Below are 20753 nucleotides of genomic sequence, written 5' to 3'. Positions count from 1 at the left end.
AGAGACATAAAAAAAGCCAGGCTGGAGTTTGCCAAAACTTACCTGAGAAGCCAAAAACGTTTTGGAAGAATGTTCTCTGGTCAGATGAGACAAAAGTAGAGCTTTTTGGGAAAGGGCATCAACATAGAGTTTACAGGGAAAAAAAGAGGCCTTCAAAGAAAAGAACACGGTCCCTACAGTCAAACATGGCGGAGGTTCCCTGATGTTTCGGGGTTGGTTTGCTGCTTCTGGCACTGGACTGCTTGACCGTGTGCATGGCATTATGAAGTCTCTAGACTACCAACAAATTCTGCAGCATAATGTAGGGCCCAGTGTGAGAAATCTGGGTCTCCCTCAGAGGTCATGGGTCTTCCAGCAGGACAATGGTTTGAAAGAAAGCACTGGAGACTTCTAAAGTGGCCAGCAATGAGTCCAGACCTGAATCCCATAGAACACCTGTGGAGAGATCTCAAAATGGCAGTTTGGAGAAGGCCCCCTTGAAATCTCAGGGATCTGGAGCAGTTTGCCAAAGAAGAATGGTCTAATTTTCCAGCAGAGCATTGTAAGAAACTCATTGATGGTTACCGGAAGCAGTTGTTCGCAGTTATTTTGTCTAAAGGTTGTGCTACCAAGTATTAGGCTGAGGGTGCCAATACTTTTGTCCGGGCCATTTTTGGAGTTTTGTGTAAAATTATCAATGATTTGACTTTTTTTTCATTCTCTTTTGTGTTTTTTCATTGCAAGCAAAATAAATGAAGATATTAATACCAAAGAGTTTGTGCTTGCAATCATTTTCTGGAAGAACAAGAGTATTATCTGACAGAATTGCAGGGGTGCCAATACTTTTGGCCAACACTGTACATCTTATCAGGTCATTCAGATCCTGTGATTTGGGGGTCAGAAACACTGATTCCTTGATGTACCCCGCAGAAAGAAGTCACAGGGTGTTAGGTCTGGTGATAGCAGAGGCCAGCGCACTACTGGTAAAACGTTGCTTCCAGCGAGGTCAATACAACATTCTGGTACACTTTTATTCAGGCATTTACTAACATCTAGATAGAAATGTGGAGTTGTATCATCCTGCTATGTTTGGTAGATCTACCTGCGACATAAGCCATTTGTTTAGCATATCCTGGTAGGAGCGACCAGTGACAGAATCTTTGGCAAAAGAGAAGAGATCAAAAACTTTGTGACTACTGAGCACACAGAACATTTATTTTGGGTGAGTTCTTGTAAATTCCACCATCTTATGTTACATCACACAAAGACAATTTTCTTTCATTTTCAGTCACTGGCCGTTGATCACTGAAGCTACTTTAACTACAGGTCTTTGCGTTTGCACCATTTACTAAGCCTTTACACCAATTTTTTGGCATTAATGATGAGTAAAATCAAAGCCTGCTACAAGCTGACATAAATTGTAGTATTGCTGCATGGAAGGTGCGGCTAATTTATAATGAGGCCTTGAGAAAGCCTCAAGTTTCAGCCAACTTCTGTAGTATGCATAACATTATGTATAAACTGAATTTTAGGGGTTTTCTTTCCCCTTTAAAGGGATTTTACCATTAAAAAAAAAAAATTCTCCCTAACACGTCGGAATAGCCTTAAGAAAGGCTATTCGTCTCCTACCTTTAGATGTCTTCTCTCGGTTAAAATCCCGTTTTCCGCCGGTATGCAAATGTGTTTTCTCGCAGCACTAGGGGTGGGCCCCAGCGCTCAAACAGCACTGGGGGTGTCCCCAATGCTGCAAGAGAACTCTCCAGCGCCACCTCCATCTTCTTCAGGAACGGGGTCTTGACGCATCTTCTTTCGGGGGTTGGCTTCAAACTTCTAGGCCTCGGGCCTATGGCAAAGCCGACTGCGCATGCCCGTCAGCCACAAGAAAAATGGCCACTTACACAGTATTGTAATGGCCCTCCCCCAGTGCTGCAAGAGAACTCATTTGCATACCTGCAGAAAACGGGATTTTAACCGAACGGCGGGGTGGGGAAGACATCTAAAGGTAGGAGACAAATAGCCTTTCTTAAGGCTATTCCAATGTGTTAGGGAGAAAAAAAAGTTTTTAATGATAAAATCCCTTTAATGAGATCTTCTTCAGTTTTATTGTACCAAAGTAACATTTCGTTATGTTATTCTGATTATTTCATTTAGTTACCTTATGTTATCTTCAGGCCCTCTTGGCAAAAAAACTAATATCACAGAATGGACGTCTGCTTGGATTTGTCTAGTACTTTAGTTCTTCATTATATAATGTTACTTTGTTACATGATGCAATCAGCCCTCCGTGGGTGCATATCCTCAGGCAGGGAGGTGAATTATGTTCCGCATGCTCTGACTGTCTACTCCGAGGTTCTTGCAGAAGTAAGATACTTGTCTCCCACTGCTATTACCAAAGTTATTGCAATTGCCCATGCACTCATGCTTGTCAAAGCTACACAAATTATATAAAGCTATTGGTTGTATGTACATAATACATAAAATATATGCATATGTTCAAATATATATTAAATCATTGAAATTTAACAAATAAAAAATACACATGACAATGGACTTTCTGAAGTTTAGGGTAACCAGTAGTACATAGAGGACTGATCCTGAACCCCATCAATCAGTTGATAAAGTGACATAGGCACAGTGGTCAGTACGGGGCAACTTTGGGTTGGAACTGCAGCTTAGTTCCATCTTTTTGGCTAAACTGCAGTAGCAAGTACAACCACTCTGGCAGTATACAACGCTGTGTAGCATCAATAGTAGCCTGCAATCTGAGAGGACCCATTGGCCCATCTTAACTGTCTGGATTTTGGATTGATTTGTTTAACCAATTGGTATTATATAAATTTTTCTGGAACTATCGAAGTCCCACATGGGTCCTGTAATGTCACCATCTTGAACTCTCACAAAAAACTGTTCTGGCATCTATTGTGAGCTCTGTCAAAGTGGGTGTCTCTGCACTTCTCTCTGTTTCCCATACAGGAAAACAATAGTCTTAGCCTCTAAAACGCATTCACAAGAGACTTAAGGGTCAGTGCAAACAAAAAATTTTTGGTGCTGATTTTGACGATGAATTCGCCTCAGAATCAGCCTCCAAAAAAGCCTCTCAATAGTACTCTACGCACTGACCCTTACGTAATCTTTCTGGGGTGAAAATAGTTTACTATTCGATCGAATATCAGGCTCTTCGATATATTCGATTGCAATCGAATAACATGCAGCAAACACAGTAAAAATTTGTATCCCCTCCCACCTTCCCTGGCACATTTTTTGCACCAATAACTGTGCAGGGGAGGTGGGACAGGAACTACAACAATGTAGGCATTGAAAAAAAATTGGAAAAACCCATTGGCTGCCGAAAACATGTGACCTTTGATTCATAAGAATAGTGTCTGCCATCTTCGTCTCATTTTCGTTTTGGAATGATAGGGAGAGCTTGTTCTCAGTGTGAGAAATAGATTTTATTATTTTATAGGCAGGAAAACATTCTTATAAAACAGCTCTTTTCAGAGCTACACTGCAGGAACACTGTATACATACAGTGAACCTGTCAATCATGCAGCAGGGTAGCAGCAGGGGATGTGGGCGAGGACGTGGACGTGGATATCCAGTTGGTTATCCAGTCCACAGTCCAGGTACTGGAGAGGAGCTGCCAGCGGTGCCCCTTGACAGTAGCAGCAGGGGACGTGGGCGAGGACATGGACGTGGATATCCAGCTGGGTATCCAGTCCACAGTCCAGGTACTGGAGAGGGGCTGCCATTAGTGCCCCTTGTCAGTAGCAGAAGGGGGCGAGGATGTGGATATCCAGCTGGGTATCCAGTCCACAGTCCAGGTACTGGAAAGGGGCTGCCAGCACCCAATTCACTCATCCTCCTCCTCCTCCTCCAACCCCAGCCTATTCATCATAATGTAATACTTAAAAAACTTCATTAATTTTTCATGGATACCCCCCAAGGGCCTGCAATGCAATTTTTTTAGGGCTCCACCCCAAGGGCCTGCAAAATAATTTTTTAGGGCTCCCCCAATGGCCTGAAAATTAATGTTTTAGGGCTCACCCCCAAGCGCCTGAAATCTAATTTTTTAGGGGTCCCTCCCAAGCCCAAAAAATAAAACACTTATGCTTCAAGGCTCTAGTCACCCCAAGGCCCAAAAAATAAAACACTGCTGCTACAAGGCTCTAGTCACCCCAAGGGCCAAAAAATAAAACACTGCTGGTGCATAGCTCAACTCACCTGAAGGTCAAAAAACACTGTTGTTTAAAGGCTCAACTCACCTCAAGGGCCAAAAACACTGCTGGTGCATAGCTCAACTCATCTGAAGGTCAAAAAATACTGCTGTTTAAAGGCACAACTCACCTCAAGGGCCAAAAACACTGCTGGTGCATAGCTCAACTCAACTGAAGGTCAAAAAACACTGCTGTTTAAAGGTTCAACTCACCTCAAGGGCCAAAAACACTGCTGGTACAAGGCTCTACTCACTCCAAGGGCCAAAAACACTGATGGTGCAAGTCTCTACTCACTCCAAGGGCCAAAAAAGCTGTTGGTGTAACGTTCAACTAACCCCAAGGGCCAAAAACACTGCTGGTGCAAGGCTCATCTAACCCCAAGGGCCAAAAACACTGCTGGTGCAAGGCTCAACTAACCCCAAGGGCCAACAACACTGCTGGTGCAAGGCTCAACTAACCTCAAGGGCCAAAAACACTGCTGGTGAATTTTTTTCAGTTCCAAAGAACTCTGTGTTTAGATTTTGCTCAGTCGCAGCTCCAGGACATGCCTTGGAAGGCAAGGTTTCCTTTAGTGGCTCCATCTCAGCAGGATGATGATGAAGAAGCTTGGTTAAATCTGTTGTCGGAAGGGAAAGTGGTTTCTGATCTACATCTAAAGTACTGGAGCATGTTGTTTGGACTATTAAAACCTGATCAGAACCCTGTGGATGTAATGTAGAGTCTGATATTAGAGGACCATTACCGGTAGTAGTGGTTGCAGCCAATTCTCCACCTTTGCGGTCCTCTAAATAAAAGTTACCTCCAGGACTTGATGCCAAAATTGTATCAATTTCCCAATCACAATCAAGGTCAATGTCTGGGTCCTCAGTCCAATCCACTGCATCAATCCAGCACAATGAGAATGATGGTTCTGGAACCACCGTTTTAGGGGCTAACAATTTTAAAGGGGCTAACACTCTGCTGGTGCAAGGCTCAACTCAACCAAAGGGCAAAAAACTCTTCTGGTGCAAGGCTGAACTAAGTTAAAGGGCCTAAAACTCTGCAGGTGAGAGGCTGAAGTCACCTAAAGGGCCTCAATCTCTGCTGGTTGCTCAGCTTAAGGGACTCTAACTTAATTTGGAAGGGCTCACGTTAAGGACCAGAAAAGTGAATTTTTGAAGGTCTTACCACATCACACACACATACACAATGACAGTTCAGGGTGGGTACTGTTGGATTTCCCATTGCCTATTCCATCTGTGGTTGTCATGGGCAATGTGATTTAAAGGGGTGCTTGTCAATGTTTCTTTAGCTTAAAATTTGGGTTTCTGTCCATCCAATTGGAGAGGAAAGAAGGTTTCCAGGTATTTTCCCACTTTCATAGTGGGTTTTTTGAGTGTAGAAAGTGTGTAGTTGATAGGCTGTGATGGTGGGGTAAAACTGTGATTTGGGCTTGTTAGATGCCCCCAGGCATGCTTCCCCTACTGTCCCAATTGCGTTCCAGAGGTGTTGTCATCATTTGCTGAGGTGTCATAGTGGACTTGGTGACCCTCCTGAGTCGAATTTGGGTTTCCCCTGAAACGAACATTTTTTCCCCATACACTATAATGGGGTTCGATATTTGTTCGAATAGTCAAATATTGAGGGGCTATTCGAAACGAATATCGAATATTTCACTGTTCGCTCATCTCTATTTACTATACATAACTGTTCAGCCCTGACATTATATGTAAGGCAGTTGTCTGACAGGAGAATTGCTTTAAAGGCGTTGTCCAGTTTCAGAAGATAGAGGCTATGTTATATAAATGTTTGTAGATTGAAAAGTCATTCAATTTTGCAATTTAATTTCTCTATCAATTCCTCATGTTTGGTTTTTTTTTATATCTCTGCATGTTATCATTCTCTATTTACTTCCAGTAGATAAATCAGTCTATGGTCATGTGATAGACAGTCTATGGTCATGTGATAGACAGTCTATGGTCATGTGATAGACAGTCTATGGTCATGTGATAGACAATCTATGGTCATGTGATAGACAGTTTATGGTCATGTGATAGACAGTTTATGGTCATGTGATAGACAGTCTATGGTCATGTGATAGACAGTCTATGGTCATGTGATAGACAGTCCATGGTCATGTGATAGACAGTCCATGGTCATGTGATAGACAGTCCATGGTCATGTGATAGACAGTCTATGGTCATGTGATAGACAGTCTATGGTCATGTGATAGACAGTCTATGGTCATGTGATAGACAGTCTATGGTCATGTGATGGACACACAGGTGCACAGCTGATTATAAGACAGAGCTCTGGTTACTGCGCTGTGACGGCCTGTGCACCTGTGTGTCCATCACATGACCAGGGGCTGTCAATCGCATGACCAAGAAATGATTTCTATCCACTGGAACAACATAAATAATGTCAGCAAACAGATATCTGGAAAACTGGGAGGAGTTAAAATAGAAAGTATACTGGAAAATTGCATAACTTTTCATTTAATAAACAATAACATTCATCTGCTGAAACTGGACATTCCAGTGACTAGTCATCCATCTTGTGTGATCCACAGCAGGGAAGACAATGACAGTGTACACTTTACTTGTCTTCCTTTTCAGGAAGCATCATGTTCCCTTGGATTCATGTGATATTTTCATCCAGGTGTTACCCTATATCTAGGGTCTTGTTTAGATCAACAACCGTCTATTTCTTTGCTAAAAGATAAATACTTATTACAAATGGAAGCCCTAATAAAGTATATGGCAGAATTATACCTACTGTACATAATCTGCTTTTTTCTGTATTATATTTCCTTATTAACCCCTTAAAGGGAGTGTCTCAGCACCACCAATAGATTATTAAACCAGCCCTAGCATGTTATAGTGCTCAGAACCGTGAACATAATGCTATCATTTGTACAGTGGCCGTATAATTTAGATAAAAAGCTGGGTCTTATTCGGGGGATGTTCTGGGACAGTTGAGCAATACAGCAACATCTTCCTGTTGCTCAGGAGGATACAGGGAACGTTTTGATTGCATCAGTGTTGTTGGGAGGAGCATTGAACAAGAGGAAGATCTTGTGATGCTCAGCCATTGCAGAACATGCCCCCAATGCACTTTTACCTCATTTGCAAAGGAATAAAAAGCGGGGGTTTTCTGTCAAAATAAATCAGCCAATCTACAGACACATTATAGCATTGTGCTCGTAACTCTGAGGGCTATAAGGTACTGAGGCTGTTTTAATTTTTTGGGCTAATAAACTCCCTTTAATGATATGGGAAACATGAAAGAGGTTGTCCAGGCGAAACAATTATTTTTAAAATAGGCCTGTGGAAGTGAAAACAATAAAAAAAAATCATACTCACCTGTCCCTGGTGCTCCGGTATCTTCCAAGCACAGTCTATTCCTGCTGTTCCAATATCTTCTCAAAATGAAAACTGCTGATCGGCCTCAGTGTCACATACGGAGGGGAACTTCTGTCAAAGGACAACAATGGACCAGAAGGCCTGGATCACCCTGGGAGGCACCAGAGCAGCAGGGACAGGTGAGTATGAGGGTTTTTTTTGTTTGTTTGTTTGTTTTCATTTTATTCATTTTTGCCTGGACAACCCCAGTAACTTCAGTACGCTTATATCATCCTCACTGTACCAAGAGGTAAAACTTTTGTTTATTTTTTAGCAACACAGCCATATAATGGCTTGTTTTCTGCCAGACAACTTGTAATGTTTAATAGAACCATTTTGGGGTGCATATAAACTTTTATTATTTTAGGGGGTGAAATAGAAAATAGCATGATTACAGTGATACATTGTTTCTATTACGTTTTTTATGTTTACTTTCGGATGATAAAAACAATTTAAAAATAATTAGTTTTTGCTTCGCCACGTTCGGAGAACCGTACCTCTGATTGATCGAGCTGTGTAAGGGAATATTATTTTGTGGGATGAGCTGTAGGCTTTTTTTTTTATTACCTTCTATTCCATTTTCTTGTAGGCAAGGCAAACAAAACCAGCAGTTTTTATTTTTGTGCTTTAATAACATAGTTTTACAAACAATTTATTATTAGCTCTGTATGGCAGTGATATGTGCTAGATTTACAGTGACGGCCAATCTATTAGACCCAGTCTATGGCTAAGCTTCTGTACTAGGCAGATCAATGTCAGACCTCCTGAAGCCACACAAACCCTCACTACCCAAAACTGCAAGGGTAGTAAGGTGCTAGCAGACCCTTCCCTCTCTCTATCTACTGACCAGGGATTGAAGTTGCCCAGTTGCAGCAGGAGTCTGGCCATGGTTGTCAACCCGACTTATTCACATGGGTACATGTGGGTACATGTGGACACATAATCTCTATGACATACACATCCCTCTTAAAGTACTAAGTGGCCCTCGCTCTTGACGTTTAACAGAGTTTTCTTGACACATGTAGTAAATATTCATTGCAGGTCTATGAAAAGACCCTTAGACCAATAAAAGAAGATGTAGTGAAAATGATAAGTGCTTAAAATTGGTGATTATAAAAAATGAAAATGAAAAATGTGTCCCTATAATTCCACCAGAGAAATATCAGTCTCCAAACTGATAATTTGTCTTCCAAGAAACCAAAAATATAACATTGAGTTCTATATAGCCCCAAAATAAGACAAAGGTAAGCTAAAGGAACATCATATTAGTACTGGTAGGAGAAAGGAGGGTGAATGGCGTAAATAACGAATAATCGCAAAATGATATGTAGATAAAGGCCAAAGTACAGACTAGAATAAACTTTAATTCATGTTTTCATGTTTTTTTTATTGAAGCTTACACTATAACTTTCCAGTGGGAACCATACATACACATACATATATTCAGAGTATAGAACCTGTGTAAAAACATGCTGCAAAATCAATACCGATAATGCCTTACAATGAAATGTAAGGCAGTAAAACCTCAAAGTAGTGATGCTAACCAAAACACCTATCTCTAAAAATATACATCTGTCCATGCTGACAAAAGCCATAGAATCACTACTATCATGTATAAAAACAAGGTCAAGAGACAGATACAAAGCATCCTGGAACAGGCGGGAGTGAAGCTAGACATTACAATTACATGAACCAGTCATTAGTCTGGCTGCATAGATTGTCATCAACAACAACGTCCAAGATGGAACAAGGGTAAGAGCTAAGGAGGAGCCCAAAATCACACCAGCTATTTGTCCATCAATTCATATTATTGCAGTAGAATAGTGATCACAGTGTAGCCACCTTGCTGAAATCTCATGTATTATAGAGGATCTTGGCTTCCTGATGGAGTGGAAATGGTTATAAGAAGTAGGAGGAATTCATTAAAGAAATCCTGTATGTATTTAAAGGGTAACTAAATTTCAAGCAACTTTTCATTTTCTGGCAGCATTTGTGATATTAATAAACTTTGTAATATACTGATATATACTCTATAGAGAGCTGTACTCTGCTTCTCACTGTGTACGGTGTACAGCATTGTGTGTGTGTAATGAAGAGAAAAGAGGGTGGGAGAGGTTCACGTCAAACACTTATATTTCATAATTTCTAAAGTGTAAAAAAGTGCCGTATTATTTCCAGATATATTCTCAGACATAATATCAGTTGAATACACAGTCGGGAGTGAGATATCTATATGCAACTACAGCTGCTCCCCGTTCTGAATGTGTTTATTCTCATATGATCTCTAGAAATAATACAGGTAGAACAGCCATAGTGTCATATGAAAGATAACAACCTCCTCTTGCATAGGTGTGGTGCTATTTTTGGAAGAAAGTGACCATGTTTAGTGAGTCCTGGACAATCCCTTTAAATAGGCCTTTTCATGTCCTTGGGCACATGCGGTTTCATATACTGCTAGAAAGCCGATTTCAGTGCACTATTGGTTTTCCCGTTATGTGCCTCAGGGAAAGAGATAGCAGTGATATTTTACCAATATCTTTTCACTGTCAGAAATGTGTTTAGCTGGGAATGCCCCTCCTGATAGTACTGTCCGTAGCGCTATACTGTCAGAGGAGGTGTTCCTTATCGCCCAGCCATGACACCACCCCCCCCCCAACAGTACTCATCCATAGACTAGTACTGGGGAGATCATTCCTCACAGCTTAGCGTCAGGGCTGGGTAGTAAGGAATGTCTCCTCTGATAGTACAGAGCTACGGACAGTGCTGCCAGGAGGGGTGTACCATGCACCCCTGCTAGACTGTCAGGAACGCCCTTCTGACAGTGAAGAGATATCGGTAACTGCACCTATACCTCTTGCCCCAGGGCACATAACACGAAGGCCGACAGTGTGCTGAATTCAGCGAACTGTCGGCTTTCTTGCGGTATATAAAACCGCATGTGCCCGAGGACATAAAAGGTCCTCTTTAAGGTGGTATGTTATATAATAAGGTGGACTTCAATCTCCTGCTACAGAGCAGTTTAGTACTATCTAAAATAGCAAGAAGAATTAGCGATGATATTATAGAGCGACTGCACCATACAAAGTAAAACACATCAATGTGAAGCTGTTAAGTGTATTACATCTTACAGTATATATGTAATGCTATTCTTAATAGTATGATTATTTCTAATCCCTACTGCAGTCTTTCACCATTTTGACTATTTTTTGTCATTTTAGCTTCGCAATAGCAAAGCAACGGGTTATTGTTTGGATCAAGGTTCTGAAGATGACAACAAAGCCATTTTGTACCCCTGCCATGGCATGTCCTCACAGGTAAGCAATACATACAGCTGTTGGGTATCACACATTTCACACGACAGTGATGTTTGTGATGGACCTAACAGCTATTAAAAATAGACATATACATTCCTATATTCATATCTGTTCAGTTCCATTTCTCCTTTTCTGACTGCCAAGTCAGCCATTTGTCATCCATTTTGCATCTGTTTTTAACAGACTCAACCCACTGATCCGTGTCAATCTGTTTTATATCCATTAAAAACAGGTCCATTGATTTTTATTGGGTCTGTGTCTCCATCAAAACAGACAAAGAAAACATGTCAGTTGTTTTGATGGCAGTGAAAAATGGTCATTCAAAAGAAGGGACATGTGAATAGACACATTGAAATCAATGGGACAGATTTATGAAGACTAGTGTTAGGGACACAATTCTTCCTAGCCCCAGAGTCTGCGGAGCATGTGCCTCATGTATGACGAGGCTCAAGCCTCCTTATAATTGAAACGCCATATTGCGTGGCTTATGCTGTGTTGAAGTATTACTTTTACACATTATAATTTTTATGATTTTTCTATGTAGAAGTTGAAGTTGATAAAATTCCAGTGGTAGTGTCTAAAGGCACATTTGTTATCTGTGCTGGAGTCTTAGTTGGGACCTGAACAACAGATAGGCAGACTGTGTTTCTTCTTCCACTGAATATCCGCGGAGCAAAAAGTCCTGCACAAAGTACTTTTTCCTCTGCCAGTTTTGATTTAAAAACTATGAACCTCCCCCCAACAGATTCCAATATAGTTTTATAGGATCCACCAGCCTCCATATGTAACCACTGCTTTAACTGTCCACCTGTATGCTATTCTGGTCCCAAACAAACAACATAGATGCAATACTAGTGTGAACCTAGTGTAAGCTTCACTTGTATTTTTATCTAAATAATATGTTAATATAACATTTATAGAATGAAGAAATGTAACTAAGTAATCAATGATGGAGACTTCACTGAATTCTAAGTACTCCTGTGTCAATAACAATTATTATAGAGCTACATTCACACTGCCTTCTTTCTGTCCATTCTTCTGATCCATTGACAGAGGAGAGAACGGACTGAGAAGATGACAGAATGAAGGATGCAGATGGAGTACCCTCCGTTTGCATCCATCACTATTCACTCTAATGTTAAAAATAAGATGAAAGCTTGTTATTGTTTTCAACAGAAGATAAAGTCCAGTGTGAATGAGTGTGAGCCTTCTTTTGAAAAAATAAACATCTTCATGCAGATGTTGCCTTTAGTTTTATTGGAAGCCAGGATTCCTACCTCCAAAGCCACCATGCTGTCTATTATACCAATATAGCTACACTGTAAAAGATTCTGCTAAGTCCACAACCACTGGACAAAAAGAATGATATGACGCTATAGTGTAATGACGCTTTGCTGCCTCCACCCTGAAACACATAAACTGTATTTGTATGTGTATGAAATTATATTTAGGGTTAGAAGGTTAAGCCTTCCCTTCTTCTGCCCATAGTCTTTCTGAAACCTCCTCAAATAGATCTGCTACTGCTACAGATAGATGCATGTGCTGTGGATTTCCCTCAATTCAGATGTGAGGGAGGGGAGGAATGGCAGTAAATTGAGTTAATTTAAATTTTAGCTTGGTAAATTACCCGGATAATTTCAGTTTGTTTGTTTGTTTTATGCAGCATTCCATATTTGTTGCTATAAGAAATAAAAGAATACACAGCCGTGACAATTTCACCCAGAAAATGATTTTACTGTTATTTCTTACCACAGTTTTCTTTCTGCAGTATGGGTAGCCTAAATTTTCATACACTCTATACATGCAAACATGAATCTCGTTCATGTATTCTTGTCATGACTGGTGTCGAAGGCAGAGGAAAGGTCAAGGAGGAGAAGTGCTGCTTGGCTTCAGCAGTTAGTAGGACCATTGTGACTTTGGTTAGAACAGTTTCTATGAAGTGATGGGTTTGGAAGCCTGACTATAATCTGTCAAAGAGTAAATTGGTCGAGAGAGTGGAAGACAGTTCAAAGTTGGGGACATGTTCTTCAAGGAGTTTTTGGGCACACAGGAACAATGAGATAGGGTGATAGTTGGCTAGAGAGGACAGTATACAATACTGTATATCAATACAGGAACAATGAGATAGGGCCATGGTTGGCTAGAGAGGACAATATACAATATATCAATACAGGAACAAAGAGATAGGGCCATATTTGGCTAGAGAGGACAGTATACAATATATCAATGCAGCTGATCGGTCAGATAAAAAGCACAGCTCTCCAGGTATACATTAGAAACATCCCCACCCATTTAGCACATTTATAGGGTGAAAATGAACATTAAGCAAACATTCAAATAGCCAATGGTGAAAACAGCTATGAAAAACATTAATTTTTCGCAGCTATTTTGCACCCAAGCGGAGCCCGTTTTCACGGGTCCCTCATTACAGTGTATGAAGGGATGTATGAAATCAGACAAAAAAAAGAACATGACTTATATTTTGATAGTCCATTACAACAGGCCATCAAAATATCAGTCATATGAATAGCTCCCATCAACAGAAAATGACAGTAAAATTAATGCGACAGAAAGGTGGGCAAATTGTATTTGTAAAGCCATGCTTCTAACCTCACTCTTTTTCCCTTTTGACCCCACCTATTATCACCAAATCCTATTGAACCCCAACTCTGTAATAGTGCCCTCACACTTTATCATTATATGTAAGGATTAAAAAGTAGAGTTAAATTTGAGTCCCCCCCAATTAACAAGAAAGCACCCAGAATACATTGCTGTCTTATGCATTACCATAGGGCTGGTGCAAGTGTATTGTTTCGCCTTTGGCTAATGCAGACCTGAGTACAGATTAATCACAACATACCTGGCTGCACTGACTCATCTATAGCTGCCTACAAGTACTCTAACTTTACGTTAAACAAACTGTTTTCCATTAGATGATTCATGCTTCAAGCTATTCTTTAAATACTTTACATTTAGAAAAATGCAAAACTTAATAAAAAGGATTATACTTTATTCAGGTAATGGAACGATATGTGTACTTATATAATTAAGACATGACAAACTCCAAGTCAGGCTTATCACCCTCTATAAAAGAATATTCTTTCTCTGGTTTATTGTCCTAACACATCGTAATAGTGTTTCCTGCCTGTTTAGCTATATTTATCCAAGCATAAATTCTCCTATTACCAACAGCAGCGCTTCCCTATAAATTTAAGATAACGCTTAGCTGAACACTTTGTTTTCATAATGGCTATTTGTGAATGTCGTCTTCTCGGCTAAGATATTTCTTGCCGCTGTTTATTTTTCTTTTTGTAAAAAGAATCTATGTGGCAAATGCAGCAGAGATTTTATTTGCATATTTCACTGAGTATTTTTGACAGAGGAGAAAAGTTTAACTGTTTCTTTCCAAATAGAAAAAAATATTAGTGGAAGTCAAAGTGCTACAGGATATGGTCCTCAGAGCTAACCAATGAAGACAGAAGGAGAAGGCAGAATAAGAAATATATGTCAACCTTGAGTGACCAAACACACACATCAGACTCCTGCCATAATCCCTTCTTGAGCACATGGCTAGATCAGCCAGTGACTCATTTATCTTGATTGATCCACACTACTTGCTCTTGAGCCCAGATTTCCTTAAGGTCTCGGTCTGTATGCATTGCTCAAGGATTAGTCTGAGTAGTTCAACTCTGTATTGTCTGTTTCTATCAACCAACAAAGTACAAATCAGCAAATGTCAAAACTACATTTTAAGAGCCATGGTTTGTCATTTTCACAATGTGTCAGCCATCCATAAATTCTAGCTGTGCAATTGATTTGGTATTTGGGGGCTCCCGGGCTCTACAGACATAAGAATGATGGTAATTTATGAATATTTGCTATTGTTGATATTATAAAATCAAAGTAAAATATGAATAGAAGGATTTTAGCAGGATACATAATAATAAAACAGCCAGCTAAGAAAATTTTGGCCGAAGTAGTCCAGAATAATATGACAGAAGGAACAGCTCTTGTGCATTATACACTACTTACTGTAGTACATTTTTGGCATAAAAGTTGTTGGACTTGCCAAAGGTAGACTAAAACTAACAATAAAAGTGTTATATCATGAAGAATATTTATCATCTATGCATATGATAGAGAATAATTAGTTGATTAATCGGGGTCTGACTACTGAGATCCTCACCAATTCTGAGAAAGGGGTCTTTTGCTCCCATTTAGTCTGACTGCAGCTGGACTGAATGTAGATATGCCCCTTGCTGAATGGGATGCATCCATGCTCAGATTCACTTCAATGGGAGCACCGGGGCGGCCAAAGTACCATACTCAACTATGCATCCCATCCAGCAGGAACACGCCTGAATTCAGGCTGGCTGAAGCCATACAAAAACTGAACAAACAAAACACAGTCCACACTCACTTGTAAATTAATCCAATGGATGTATTCAGCCTCCGGTGCTCAGATTTCAATTTCCTCGGCTAGAAATGTTGTACCCAACAAATAGACAAAACTTCCATAAAATCCAGCAAGCAAAGGAGGAATCCAATGGAATGTATGAAAATACCTATTCAGTGAAAAAGGACATTAAAAAAATCGCTTATGCATTTCAGGATCTATGCTATGATTATGGGATCATAGATCCCTAAACGTGCCAGCTATTTTTTTAATGTCCTGTTTTCACTGAATATGTATTGTCATACATTCAGTTTTATGAACTAAATAAAGGATAAGTTTTATTTCAACCTTATTCCATTGAATTCCTTCTTGGCATTCTGGATTTTGGGGAAGTTTTGGCTGAAGTCAAGCTGAATTCACAACAGGGTTACCTGCACTGCACGCTCACTTCTGCTTGAATTATTGACAACAAGTAAGGATGGGCGAACCTCTGAAGACTTGTTTCATTCAGTCAAAGCCTTCCTCCAGTTCAATCTGAACTTGTTCAGATGTGAAATTATTATAAACAGGGGTCTCTTTAGAGCCCAGAATCAGTGGTGTAACTAAAGTCTTGTGGGCCCCAGTGAAATCTTTTGCCACTTTAAATATATACAGCTAACCCTATTTGGCATCTGGATACTAAATAATGTCTAGCAACCTAATTCCATAACACAGCACATGGCCCACGGGCTAAGGAACAATTTTATGTTGAAAATGTATGTTGTTTTATGGTGTTATCTTACTGAACATTGCCAGAATACATATCCAACTGTACAAAGAAATTCTTATAATTGTAATAATGTCATTATATAATTAGAATATAACACTATATATTATAATAATATAACATCAGTGTTTTTTAATGATTGTAACTAAGACATTGAACTCTAAACTTAAAAATATCCAGAATAGTTTTATAAAAGAAAATGATGTTTCCTTCTTAAAATAGAATCCAGCACAGTTTCCCTTCCGATCATCAACAGTCTCTGAGCTCTGCAGGAATGCCCTAAATGAAAGTGTCAGGTGTCACCACATTACACCGCTTGTGTCATGTGCTTTCTGCTGAGCTACTCCCTACTGTCAGAGATATCACAAACTCAAAGGGTTCTCAGGAACGGACATTTATTATACAGTGGTGCAGGCAATATAGTCAGGAAAAGATTTTAACAGTCTCTGTCAGTGGAACATATGTTAAGTAAAAGCAAAGTGATTGCTTAAAACAATGCAGGGTGTTCATATGAGGGAATCAATGTCCACTGGAATAATAATAATAATAATAATAATACATTTTATTTATATAGCGCCAACATATTCCGCAGCACTGTACAATTTATAGGGTTCAGATACAGACATACATAACAAAGAACGTCATTTCACACAATGGGACTGAGGGCCCTGCTCAAAAGAGCTTACAATCTATGAGGTAGAGGGGGTGACACAAGAGGTAGCAGGGGCGGCATTGCTTATACAGTGTTCGGACAATTTTGTGCATTAGGAATTGTGATAGGCTAGTCTGAAAAGATGCGTCTTTAGTTTGCGTTTGAAACTGTAGAAGTTGGGAGTTAATCTTATTGTCCGGGGTAGAGCATTCCAGAGAAGTGGTGCAGCTCGAGAGAAGTCTTGTATACGAGCGTGGGAGGTTCTGATAATAGAGGATGTAAGTGTTAGGTCATTGAGTGAGCGGAGAACACGGGTTGGGCGGTAGACAGAGATGAGGGAGGAAATGTAGGGAGGTGCGGCATTATGGAGAGCCTTGTGCATGAGAGTAATAACTTTATATTTTATTCTATAATGAATAGGCAGCCAATGTAGTGACTGGCACAGACCAGAGGCATCGCTGTAGCGTCTAGACTGATAGATGAGCCTGGCCGCTGCATTCAGAATAGATTGTAGAGGGGAGAGTTTAGTGAGGGGAAGACCGATTAGTAAGGAATTACAGTAGTCAAGGCGAGAATGAATCAGAGAGACAATAAGTGTCTTTAGTGTATCTCTGGTAAGGAAAGGGCGTAAGCAATGTTATACTCAGCAAATAGTGTGCTGTAAATATGTTTATCTAATACAGAAAGTCAGCAGGAGATAAGAAAGATGGCCAAAAATTCTATTCTGGCCATACAGATTTAATATCAAAGGAAGTTTATTGCCCTGTGCCTACAATATGTTACTGTAGCAGTAGAAAGGTCATGATTTTTTCTTTTGGTTTTCATACAGTTGGTACGATACAGCGCTGAGGGGTTACTGCAGCTAGGTCCCCTTGGCTCTACTGCCTTCTTACCTGATACAAAGTGTCTCATTGACGATGGCAAAGGAAGAACCCCTACTTTAAAGAAATGTGATGATGTCCCAAGACCAACTCAGAAACTCTGGGACTTCACACAGGTGAGAAACTGTTCAATGTGAATGCTATAACTCACTATAGATAGATCCTTAGGGTCAGTGCACATCAGGGACACATATAAGGGACATAAATCAGGGATACACTTAATGCTTCATTGCTTTATACCATATTTTGCTCTTTATTCAATTGAATAATTTACCAGATTACATGGTTATATTTTTCTGGTACAGAAATGTATGGAATATACAGTTTTGGCACTTTGTACATCTTGCTAACCACAGATGTAGCAGGTTTAACTCGAATTATTGCCATTGGTTAAACTGCTACAATGTGATATCTTATCACCAATGGAATAACTTGAAGATCTTGAACCCCAGTGCAAAAATCTGTTGAGGGACCCTTACCTACCTTCTCCCCTTTATAATAGTGGCATATTTTATGTGAAAAATGGGATCTTTGGGATCCCCCAAGGTCCAGAGCCAGTAGCAACTGCCACCTCTGCACTCCCTATGGCTATGCCCCTGCATACATACCCTGCTACACCAGCATTCGAACTCCATTCAAGTTTTCCTTCCCCAAATCTGCTTGAAAGATGTGAAGAGAAAAGCCCTTAAGGCGGAAACCTGGTGTACCCCATTATAATCTTTGGAGTCTGCAGGTTTCCGAAGATAACCCCTTTTATGTGGATCAGGTTTATGTTCTACAGGTCCCCAAGCAGATTTGAAGAACAGAAATCTGAACGCTAGTGTGAATCCAGCATCAATGACTTTTCATTGGTATTTGTTGTCTTCTGTAATAAGATATCACAATGCAGCAGTTTGTAGATGTCCAGGTTTACTCTCTTACATCTGTATGTTTGTTATGCAGAATATTGTCAGGGATTCTAATGTTTGCTTTCTATCCTAAATACAGAATAGTCCCATTGTCAGCAGGGACACGGGCCGCTGTCTGGAGGTTGAGATGTCCAAGGATGCAAATTTTGGACTGAGACTGGTGGTGCAGAGATGCTCAGGACAAAAATGGATTATAAGAAACTGGATTAAACATGGTCGGAATTGATGGCTATGGGAGAAGGGGTCTTCTAAGTAAATCTGAGAAACATACAGAGATGCCTTCTTGGATAAACACAAGAAAAGAGGACATTTTCTACCATCTGTTCATGGACCACTGAACATCACATGATAATAGCCATCCCACTATGTGGATAGGCTGTCATGGATCCTGTGTGGAAATACCAAAAGGAAGAGACAGACAGAGCACGTCAAAGTTGGAGGATTAAAAGACTGGAAAGAGTTTATGTTTTTACTTCAGATGGATATAAGTGAAAAGCTTCTCTCTGCTGGTTTTATGTTACAGACTGGTGCACAATTCCTACAATGAATGATCATGTGCCTTTTTATTGTACTTCCTATACAAGAGAACAGAGCATCCCTCACATCAGCATGTGTGATTAATTGTGCTAAATAATATGTAAATAAGATGCAAATGTAAGTAAGCAATAATCACCAATGGGCAAGAAATTGATTTGCTGTCATTAACCCAACATTTTAGAAGAAGCATTGACTTGATCAGTGTGCAGGTATGGCTTGGTCATAGAGAAGATCTTCCTGTGTACCACTGTTACAATGTAACAAACCATTTTACACATTTATTCTAATGTTTAATCACATACAAATTCATTCAATAAGATTTCCAGATTGTTCTATCTGGACAGTAGGTTCCAAATACTAGGACTTACTTCAACATGATGGCTGGATTTACTACATGTACTACATCTTAATGAATATGTCAGATCTATTCACCAGTGTTCTCTAGTCTAGTTAAGATTTACTTAACTTTAGACCTGTTGCAGTTCAGAATTAATTAATAGTTGCTTTAAACAAAGAAGAAACAGAAAAATAAGACATGTTGAATTATCAGATGGTGATTGTCTAATATGATTATCCCAATCCCTTCAATGTTGAATTAGAGCTTCCAGGAAAAGTCTACATGGTTCTCTAACATAAGTGTATTTAGTACTGCCCCCTCTGGTTCATAGACTGTGTCTGGTATTACAGCTCAACTTTACTTAAATGTGTATCAGCTGCAATAATAGACTATGCTCCGTGACAGAAAAGAACGCTTTCTGAGAATAAACGGACCTTTTTTCTAACCCATAACAATTTCTTTCCTAGGATGCTGAAAGTAATATATCTACATGAAAATATTCCTGAACTACCATAATACATAGATAGTTGAACAAACACAGAATCCAACTATGTAGTTGTGATCTCTGAACTCACTTTCACTAATCTGCAGTAAGGCAGCAAGTAGCTGTGTCTGTTAGCTACTGAAGCATCTAGGCGGCAGCAATTTATTACATGGGAGATTTGGGTAACTGCTTGATATGCCTAGAGATCCTTGGTCCAATGAATTGCAGTGTTATTGCAGTTGTTGCTGTAGGAGCTACAGAAGGTCCATCATGGTTACATGACATGGCATGTGAGCTGCATAAAGTAAGTGTCTGGAGTCTGGTCAGCGCCGCACCTCCCATGAGGCCACCTGAAGCGACCGCTTCAGGCGGCGCTATGCCAGGGCCTCGGGAGGGCGGCATTTTTGCTGACCTAAGCCAGTCCAGGACAAGCTGTCCTGGACTGGCTTAGCGTCACCTTGTCTGCAGCCCAACACAGGAAGCGAGCAGTGTATTGGGGCGGCCCTGCTGGACGCAGCGCTGCTCCAGCGGCCGCCCCTCACACTCAGGCAGAGAGCAGGTCCTCTCCCTGCCTGCTCTCTGCCTGCGAACGCCGCTCGCTCCGCTTGGTCCTGCCCCCTTTCTGCGCGGCCCCGCCCCTTTCCGCGCGGCCCCGTCCCCTTCTTGCGACCCCTGGCTTTCTGATGTCCGCTTCAGGCGGCAGAAAGCCCAGGTTCACCCCTGGGTCTGGTCTGCAGTTCGCATTAATTTAAGGGGTCTGAATTTGTTTAGAGGGGCTAACTTAGATCTGTATTAAAGGTATCTGGGTTGGGTCTCTATTAATTTAGGGAGTATGCCCTGGGTCTGTATTTAGGGTGTCTAGTTTGAGGGTCCTGATTTATTAAGGAGTCCTGTCTGGG

The 20753-nt window shown here is 40.4% G+C and overlaps 1 protein-coding gene across 1 annotated transcript in view; it reads left to right on the top strand.

The window, feature by feature from the left end:
• Positions 1-19502, top strand: part of GALNT9 (polypeptide N-acetylgalactosaminyltransferase 9) — a 243539-nt gene extending 224037 nt beyond the window's left edge. The window contains exons 9-11 of the mRNA XM_075274965.1: positions 10798-10893; positions 17537-17704; positions 18576-19502. Coding sequence (XP_075131066.1) covers positions 10798-10893; positions 17537-17704; positions 18576-18722 — 411 coding nt within the window. The 3' untranslated portion in view covers positions 18723-19502. The remainder of the gene's footprint in view (positions 1-10797; positions 10894-17536; positions 17705-18575) is intronic.
• The last annotated feature ends 1251 nt before the right edge of the window (positions 19503-20753 follow it).

This window comes from Leptodactylus fuscus, chromosome 1, assembly GCF_031893055.1.
Source record: "Leptodactylus fuscus isolate aLepFus1 chromosome 1, aLepFus1.hap2, whole genome shotgun sequence".
Classification (NCBI taxonomy): domain Eukaryota; kingdom Metazoa; phylum Chordata; class Amphibia; order Anura; family Leptodactylidae; genus Leptodactylus; species Leptodactylus fuscus.
The sequence above is the reverse complement of the archived record's forward strand: the minus strand, read 5'-3'. Positions and strand labels throughout refer to the sequence as shown.